Source organism: Artibeus jamaicensis, unplaced genomic scaffold (assembly GCF_021234435.1).
Source record: "Artibeus jamaicensis isolate MK-2021 breed Jamaican fruit bat unplaced genomic scaffold, CSHL_Jam_final contig_354, whole genome shotgun sequence".
Lineage (NCBI taxonomy): Eukaryota > Metazoa > Chordata > Mammalia > Chiroptera > Phyllostomidae > Artibeus > Artibeus jamaicensis.
The window spans coordinates 46,966,982-46,976,013 of NW_026521803.1; the positions used below are offsets into that span (position 1 = coordinate 46,966,982).

The 9,032-nt window shown below is 64.2% G+C and overlaps 1 protein-coding gene across 1 annotated transcript; it reads left to right on the forward strand.

The window, feature by feature from the left end:
• Positions 1 to 284: 284 nt before the first annotated feature.
• KCNG2 (potassium voltage-gated channel modifier subfamily G member 2) lies at positions 285 to 8,736 on the forward strand. Its single transcript, XM_037148096.2, is given in 3 exon segments — positions 285 to 305; positions 308 to 931; positions 7,470 to 8,736. Coding segments are annotated over 3 exon segments (1,449 nt in total). The 3' UTR covers positions 8,274 to 8,736.
• The last annotated feature ends 296 nt before the right edge of the window (positions 8,737 to 9,032 follow it).

Consider the following 9,032-nt stretch of genomic DNA (forward strand, 5'->3'; position numbering starts at 1 on the left):
CAGATTTCCGGAGGCAACCTCTGCACGGCAGGCTTCCTTCCCCGCCTGGTTAGCTAGTCTGCAGGAGATAAACCGAGGCAGACCACCACTGAGCCAGGGTCTAGGAGAAAGGCTGGGGTCCTCATTTGGGTCACCTGCAGATGGGAGGTGTGCCGGAGGGAAGGTGAGAGGGCAGGCAGAAGGCAGTCCTTGGTTCTGCTGGGTCCCGGGGCCCAGGGAGTCCCCCAGCCTAACGTACTCTCTGTTCGTTTCCCAGGCCCAGCCTCCTGACCACAGCGCCGCGCATGGGGCCATGGCCCTGCTCCCCGGGCCTGCGGAGCCCCCAGGCGGCAGCGGCCGGGCCCGTGCCCGGCACGTCATCATCAATGTTGGTGGCTGCAGGGTGCGCCTGGCCTGGGCCGCGTTGGCCCGCTGTCCCCTTGCGCGCCTCGAGCGCCTGCGCACCTGCCGCGGCCACGAGGAGCTGCTGCGCGTATGTGACGACTACGACGTGAACCGCGACGAGTTCTTCTTCGACCGCAGCCCGTGCGCTTTCCGTGCCATCGTGGCACTGCTGCGCGCCGACAAGCTGCGGCTGCTGCGCGGCCCGTGCGCCCTGGCCTTCCGCGATGAGCTGGCCTACTGGGGCATCGACGAAGCGCGGCTGGAGCGCTGCTGCCTGCGCCGCCTGCGCCGCCGGGAGGAGGAGGCTGCCGAGGCGCGCACTGGGTCGCGACCCGCGGAGCGCACTGCACCCGGAAGTCCCAGCTGCACCCTGGGGTCCCGCGGGCGGCTGGCGCGCGGCCGGCGGCGCCTGCGCGACATGGTGGACAACCCGCACTCCGGGCTGGCCGGCAAGCTCTTCGCCTTTGTGTCCGTGGCCTTCGTGGCTGTCACAGCAGTCGGCCTCTGCCTGAGCACCATGCCAGACATCCGCGCGGAGGAGGAGCGGGTGAGCGCGGGCCGGGCCGGGCCGGGGGGGACTGGCACAGGGTGCAGCCAGCCGGCGGAGGCCTGGCCCTGGGTCTGGGTCCCGGGCCTGGAGGCAGCCGGGTTTAGGGAACACCCCCTGAGTGGGGTCTCAGAAACCTTCTGTCGCTGGTGGTGCAGCTACAAGCGCTGGGCCCCCTTGGTGTGCTCCTTAACATGCCCTTGGCGCCCCCCACCCCGCAGACTGCCGTTGCTGCGGGGACGTGCGCTGACAGGAGATGCTAGGATTATAGTGACGTCCAGCTCAGCCAGGCCCCTCCCAGAACCCTCCGGCCACAGGCCCTGGACGCTCGGTAGCAAGGGCTGAAACACCTAGTGTCTGTCTTGAAGACTTGTGCATCCTGCACCCGGACAGTGTGGCCTCCACTTCTTTGAAGGCGTGATAGCCAGGCGCGTGCCTCAGTTGACCCAGGTGCTGGCTTTGTCCAGAAGGGGGCGTTGTTCTGAGCACAGGGTAGGCTTCCCATCCCCCCCCCCCCCCCGTCCTGCGGGAATGCCAACACGGGACTGTCCAGGGAATGTCCCTCTTGAGCCAGCAGCTATGTGCCCAGAACATGGCCAGGGAGGCGTGGGGTTTGTGCTGTCCAGCGAGAAGAGGGCGCTCCAAGGGCTTGAAGGACGTTGCTGAGTATTGCCCTGGGAGCATGGCCCTGTGCTTCCTGGTGGAGGCGGGGGCAGGGTGAGGGGCCATCCCACTGCAGGAGCTGCCTCTGGCTCCGCCTGGCGCCCTCCCTCAGACAGGGCCCCCGTGCTGGGGGTTGTGGCAGAGCTCACCCGGTAATCTGGTAATCCGGTGAGTTTCCGCAGCATGCAGTGAGGGGCTGGAGGGACGGGCCACATGCCCCTGGACCCCGAGCCGTCACCTGGCCTGGCCTCGAGCGTGGCCACCCTGGCTGCAGGTAAAATTTGAAGGTGAACTGCAGGAGCTGGGCTTGGCACCCTTTGGGGTTTGCACGTTCTGCTCCCGGGCTCCTTCCGGCTGTGAGAACCAGGCCCGAGTGTCGGGTTCTGCTGCTGAAGAGACGCCCGCCGTGTTCCAGTTGTCGGAGCAGCAAGCACACCACACTGTGTGCGGAACCAATGCCACTTAGACCAGGGTCTGGGGCGGAAGGCAGCAGGGCTGCCTCAGCCAATGGCGGCCCGCCGCCGTCACGGAACCCTCAGGGCAACCATGTCTGTGCGTCGTTGTCGCCCTCCACTCCGTGTCCTGGAAAGCAGCGTGTGCAGCCAGTCACAGGTGCCAAGGGCCCTCGCTGGGGGCCCCAGGCGGGACCCAGGGGCTGCCTAGGAAGAGCCCCTGCCCACCCTGAGGCGGGCCCACCCCAGGCAACTCCAGACTGTGGTGTGGAGGGCGACCCTCCCTGTGCTTGGCTCTCCAGGGTTGTCCATGTGAGTCCGGGGCTGGGAGCTGAGGTGCTGGTGTTGGTGGGCTGGTTTCTGCAGAGGCTCCAGGGAGGGTCCTCTGCACCCTTCCCTTGTCACCACGCCCCTCCTCTGTCCTCCAGGATGTCACCCTGGTCCTTCTCCATTCTGCCTCTGGCCTTCTGACCTCCCTCACAGGAGGACCTTGACTGCACTGGGCCCCTGTAGCTGAGGACCCCCTGGCTCAGGGTCCTTTCCTTCATTCCACCTGCAGGGCCCTCCTGCCAGGGAGGTGACACAGCCACAGGTCAGGGGACCAGGGCGTGGATGTCCCCCAGGCCTGGAGAGCCACCCCCAGCCGCACAACACGTGAGGGAGCCGTTCCTGCTGCCTGTCCCTCAGGCTCCCTTCCGGGTCCCTGTGCTGCTAACGCGTCCCCCGGCCACAGAACGCGCCTGCTGCCCTGACACCCAAGGGGCCACCGTGCCCCCACGCCCTGCTCCATGCTCACGAGACAGACGGGGGACCTGCCTTCTGCACAGCTGGCCCGCACTGCATGGCAGCCTCCAGGAGGCACCTGTGGGGCAGTGACAGACCTGCACCGAGGTGTCACCGTCACCCCCATCTATGGCCGACTGCTGGGTCGCTGCTGGGGGCCAGCCTGTGGGAAATGTCGGCGCCCGCCACCATGGTGTCCCACGGACGTGCCTCCTGTCTGCCCCCAGCCCTGTACACACCAGTCTGCCTCCTGTCCCCACAGTTCGGCCTTTTCCAGAAGGTCATATTCTTGGAACGTAACACAGGACGTAGCCTTTGCAGACTGACTCTGTCACTGAGAAGAGTGCACGTCAGGTCCCTCCAGGACTTTTCGTGGCTGGACAGCCATTTCTGTTTATGGTGAATCAGATCTGCACTGTCCGGAAGGGCCTTCAAGCAACGTCTCGGCTGTTCCCAAGTCTTGGTGATTCTCGGAGCAGCAGCATTGCCCCCTCGTGCTCCCTCCCGGGGCCTTGGGCCTCAGGCAGCTCCCGACGCAGAGTCTGAGCACAGCCCCTGTGGCTCGGTGATGAAGGGGCAGCCCCGCCGGGCAGAACGCCCAGAAGGTTCAGCCCAGGCTCCGCAGGGCCCTCCCTGCTACCTCCCCAGTGGATCCCGAGTGTCCAGTGCCAGGCCTGAATCCCGCTGTCCCTGAACAGCCAGTCACACTCCGGCAGGCAGCTCGCAAAGTGCCCACTGCCCAGGCCCCGCCCGGGGACTTCAAGGGAGCAGGAGAGTGTGGGCAAGGAGGTAAAGCAGCATCTCTGATGACATGGCTCCAAAAGGGGCCCTGAGCCCCCAGACCTTCTGCACAGGGAGGCCGCGGTGTGCACACTCCTGTGACTAAGGCGCCAGCACCGCCCCCACAGCTGTGCGAAGCTTGTGGTGGCAGGAGGGGTCCGTGGGGGGAGCGTGTGGCCCCAGACACAGGGTCAGGGCACAAAGCCCGGGGAAGATGCTGTCAGAAGAAAAAAAAGTCAAACTATAAATTCATAGTGAAATGAGTGGAGTATTTTCCTCTGGGCACTCGGGGAGGCTAAACGCCCCTCAGCACACAGTCGGGGAGGGCCGTCAAGCCCACAAGCCCAGCGCTGTCTGCAGGCTCTGTCTGCACGGCTCCTGTGGGCCGTCACCCACTGGTCTGTTTGGCCGGCTGCACAGCGCCCGTGGCGGACTGATGGAGACAAGGGCCTCAGTGTCCAGAAAATGCAGGCAGCAAAGGGATGTTGGACACTTTGGGGACAGAGAACAGGAGAGCCCGGGAGCCTCAAGGTCCTGGATGAACCTCAGCCAGGACCTGCAGCCCGGCTGCGGCAGGGGCTCGGCTGCAGCTTTCCCCGATCATTGGCCTACGGAGAGGACTCCCCGCTGGCTGCCTCCACCTCCTGCTTTACTGGAACCAGCCATGTGCTTGGCAGGGCTCACGCCACTGAATTTGTGATGCTCTGAAATGAGAACAAGGCCGGCTGGGCGTGCACCAGGGCCAGGCCTCTCCCAAGAGTCCACCACTGACTGCCCCAAGGCCTCTGTTCCTGACAAGACTCGGCCCTGAGCTTTCACTTATTTTCACTAGAAAATAAAAACAGTGCCAATTGGGCACCATGTGGGGAGGCCGTGCCTCCCAGCAGTGGTTTCCAAAATGCTGCTTTTCCAAAAGCTAGCTTGGACCGCTGTCACCATCCCTGGCCAGCCTGTGCCGTGGATGGCCCCTCCCGGGGCTCTGCTGGCCCCTCCAGCCCACCTGCAGCTGGATCCCGCAGCTGGGGGGCCTGGAACATTCCGAGCCATCTTGTGTTTGCTTGGGTTTGGTGGTAGCGGATGACGCCGCCCGCATAGGTACACATGCACATTCCTCCCCACGGCCATAAGTATATCTGTAATTAGCTCAAAGTTCACCTGTCCTCGAGTTGCTTCCTTGGAGGCAGCTGGCTTTGGTTCTTGAGCCACAAGTCACTGGAGGAGGCCCAGTTCCAATCCTGGAAAGAAAACACATTTGAAAAGGAACTGGAACCCTCTGGCCCCCAGGAGCAGCCAGCTGGGCAGCCATCAGCAGGATGCTCTGTCCACCCTGGTGGTCAGTCTGATGGGAGCCTGGGAGCAGAGCTGGTGCCGCACAGCTGGCAAGCAGGCGGAGTTTCAGAGGCGCCCAGCTGGGCTGGGCGGGGCCACGGGGGCAGCCGCACCTGGTGCACAGGCCTTGATGAACACATACAGGCACCTGGCCGGAGGCCGGATTCACGAAAACCGTGGACATCTTCGAAACACAAGCAAAAGCCAGACTTGTCTAGTCGGGGGAGCAGGGCGTCAAAACCTGGTGAGCCAGCTGAAGGGAGATTTATTTCTGACCCAATTTTGGCCAAATAGGCCAGATGTGTCAAACTCTGATAAATCAAGGTCTGTTTTCTGGGTTAAAAGTTCCAGAAATAGCTTCCCTACAATTGACCTGCACAGCTGGTCCTTAAGGAGAGGTGGGGGAGGGGTGTCGGGGCTCCCACAGGCCTGTCTCCTCCAGAATCCACCAGGGTGGATCTGGCCGCAGGTCGGCGCCGGGGCAGGTCCTCCTTCAAGGGCAGGGGTCCTTCCTGGACCAGCCCCCACAGGGGCTCAGGGACTGCAGCATCCTTCCCCCAAACACGGTGGTCACAACGCCCCCATGGGGGCTCACGCCACACCTGGCCGGGTGCCTGTGCCAGGACATGGGGGCCAGACGGGGGGCATTGCAGGGCGGGGGGGTGTCCGGGGCTGTGGGTCACGGGTCACGGCACCACCACACTTCCTGGGCTGAGGTCATCAGGCTCCTTCTGCTCAGGCGGAGGCCCGGTGGATGTACCACTGCCTTGACCTGGTGTCGTGCCTGACCTCTACCCATCTCCTGTGTGGGCTCCCCTCCCCCTCCCTTCCTTGGGGTGGAGCATAGGTTTCTGACCAGCTCTGTCCCAGTCACCACAGGCCCCAGCTGTGTCTTGACTGAAAACTCGTGGACCGGGGTTCCCCCCAAATCCAGTGACAGGCTTGGTCCAGCAGAAAGGCCCTCCTGCTCTGTCCTGAGACACCCTCTAACCTCTGAGAGCTTAAACCCAGCTGGACATGGGGCATGGCCAAGTCAGACCCCTACTGGTGTCCCCCAGGCCCAACATGGGGGCTCAGAGCCCCCACCCGCTGCCCCATGAGGCCCAGGACCAGACTCAGTGTTGCCACTGGCCCAGGCAGCCCTGAATATTGACGAGACTTCACTGCCCTCAGGCAATGAACAGGCATCAGAAATTGCTGGAACAAAACCTGCCTGAAACCTAGAAGCAACAAGCAGTGAGCTCCACTGGGTGTGGGCACAGGCACAGGTCCAGGGGGTGCCGGTCCCCATGGCCACAGCCGCAGAGACCCTTCCGCCAGGCCACCTCCCAGGCTGAGCTCAAAGGCAACCGACAGCCCCAGCCCAGTGGGGCTCTTGTTCAGGAGCGATGCTGGCTGTGGGGCGGGAGGTCCAGCCCACCTCCCACAGGGGCTGCCAGCCTCTGGCCCAGGAGGGTCTGGAGCAGTGCTGGGGGTCAGAAGCCCAGGGCACCTCTCATGTCCAGGAGCCCCTTGGGGAAGCCAGTCCGTGGCCAGGGTTTCCAAGCCCACCCAGGGGACCATGACCAGCGTAGTGGCGCGGTGTGGGGCTCCAACAACTCAGTAACGGGGAACTCCGCTCCACGCACACGTGACCCAGCCCTGAGCACTGGTCCTCAGGAGTTTGCAGGGGCCCTGTTTGCCCGATTCCTGGCAGACCAGTGATGTACGTCGTGCCTGGCATTAAGAGACGAGACAGGACTTGGGGAGCAGCCCTGTGTGCTCGAGTTTCAAGGTGTTGAAAAGCTGACTGCGGACCCCTGACCTGATCTCCATTTGAGGTGTCAGGTGGGCCTTGAGCTACTGTCTCTGGGTGGCAGAAGGTCACTGCTGTCCCCCCGTCCCCACGGATCACCAGCTGAGAGGGCTCGGGCAGCTGGTCAGGTGTGACGATCTGTTCTCAGTGCCCAGAGGGACCCGAGCTAGGTTCAGGGCCTTGCAAGGCACAGGAGGCCATGTGGCCCCTGTGGGGCCCCCAGTGGTCTCACCTCCAGCTCAAGGAGGGCCCTCGACTCAGAGCACCCAGCCTCAGCTGAGCGGCTCGTCTCCACCCTGTGGCCTGGGTCCGGCCTGGCGGCATGCAGCTGGGGCAGCCCTGGCTGCTGAAGCCTCTCTCCTGGGGGCCCCTTGGCTACAGTCCCACAGCAGACCCCCGCCTGCCTTCACAAATTTTCATAGATGGTCTTGAATGGATGTTATATTTGCTGCTCACCCTCAGGACCATTTCCAGAACCTCTGGCTGTTTTTTAAATGCTTTTCATATTTGCCGGGGAACAGGTCAGCTGAGCTCCTGTGGAAACCTCATCTCCAAATGGATCTTTTTTACAGGAATCGGGCATTTTTGTGGATATCCCGGGAGCTCCTGCAGCGTCATGCTTACATGGGCTGGGGTGGAGAGTCAGGGCCCCCCAACCCCAGTGTGACCTCCTCCACCCTGGGGAAGCAAGGGCGTGGACCTCCCAGCTCCCAACACGTGTCCCTCTCCTCCCCAGGGTGAGTGCTCCCGCAAGTGCCGCAACCTCTTCGTGCTGGAGACGGTGTGCGTGGCCTGGTTCTCCTTCGAGTTCCTGCTGCGCTCACTGCAGGCCGAGAGCAAGTGTGCCTTCCTGCGGACGCCGCTCAACATCATCGACATCCTGGCCATCCTACCCTTCTACGTGTCACTGCTGGTGGGCCTGGCAGCAGGCGGCGCGGCGCGGACAGGCACGGGCGCGGGTGGCAACAAGCTACTGGAGCGGGCGGGGCTGGTGCTGCGGCTGCTGCGTGCGCTGCGCGTGCTCTACGTAATGCGCCTGGCGCGCCACTCCCTTGGGCTGCGCTCCCTGGGCCTGACAGTTCGTCGCTGTGCGCGTGAGTTTGGGCTGCTGCTCCTCTTCCTCTGCGTGGCCATGGCCCTATTCGCGCCGCTCGTGCACCTGGCTGAGCGCGAGCTGGGCGCGGGCCGCGACTTCTCCAGCGTGCCGGCCAGCTACTGGTGGGCCGTCATCTCCATGACCACCGTGGGCTACGGGGACATGGTGCCGCGCAGCGTGCCCGGGCAGGTGGTGGCGCTGAGCAGCATCCTCAGCGGCATCCTGCTCATGGCCTTCCCCGTCACCTCCATCTTCCACACCTTCTCGCGCTCTTACTCCGAACTCAAGGAGCAGCAGCAGCGGGCCGCCAGCCCTGAGCCATCCCTGCGCGAGGACAGCACGCGCTCTGCTTGCGCCACCGAGGACAGTTCACAGGGTCCCGATGGCACCTGCGAGGCCGGGGACTCAGCGGACAGCGAGTGGGCACGCTCAGGGCCGGCCTGAACCAGGTGGGGACCCTTCCTAACCCAGAGGTGGCCGTGGCTGGCAGTCAGTGGCCATCACCGGAGGCTGCTCCTCTCCAGCTAGAAACAGAACCGCGGTCCTTGCCTCCCACCACGCAGAGGGACAGGGACTGCCCTTGGGTGCAGCAGCTCCTAGCGCCCAAGGGGCCGGCCTCTAGTTGGCCATGTCCAGCCCATGTGCATGCTGTGAGGAGCAGGGCGGCAGAACTAGGGTTAGGCTGGTGCCTTCCTGGAGGTGGTGTCGAAAGCTGTCCTGAGCTTTGAGCAGGTTCTGGAGACGGCACCCAGCCTGCCCTTCCTCATCTCCCTTGGAAGCTCTGGCTCCTTGGCGGATAAGTCCCAGGACGTCCCAGCCTGTAGAGACACCAGAAGGCCACACTGCCCCAGGCCGTGGCCTGGCTCTTCCCTGCTCTTCGGCCTGGAGGTTGTTGGAGCAGAGGGGGGGGTGCACTGGCGCGCAGCCCTGGAGGAGCAGTCTGGGGGGCAGTTCCCAGGGGAAGGGGACAGTCCCTCCTGCCGTGTCACCCGGGCAGGCTCTGCCCCACAGGAGGAAGGCCTTCCCCGGGCACCCAACTCTGCAGAAGGTCCACCCCCTGCCAAGCGGCAGGCACAGAGGTGTCACATCCATGCTCGCAGCCCCCCAGTTCCTTTGGGGGTGCAGCCCTGACCTCTGACCTCCTCCACTGGCCCTGTCCTACAGGGAGCTCCCTGGGTCACCTCCTCACAGGTGTCCCCTGAA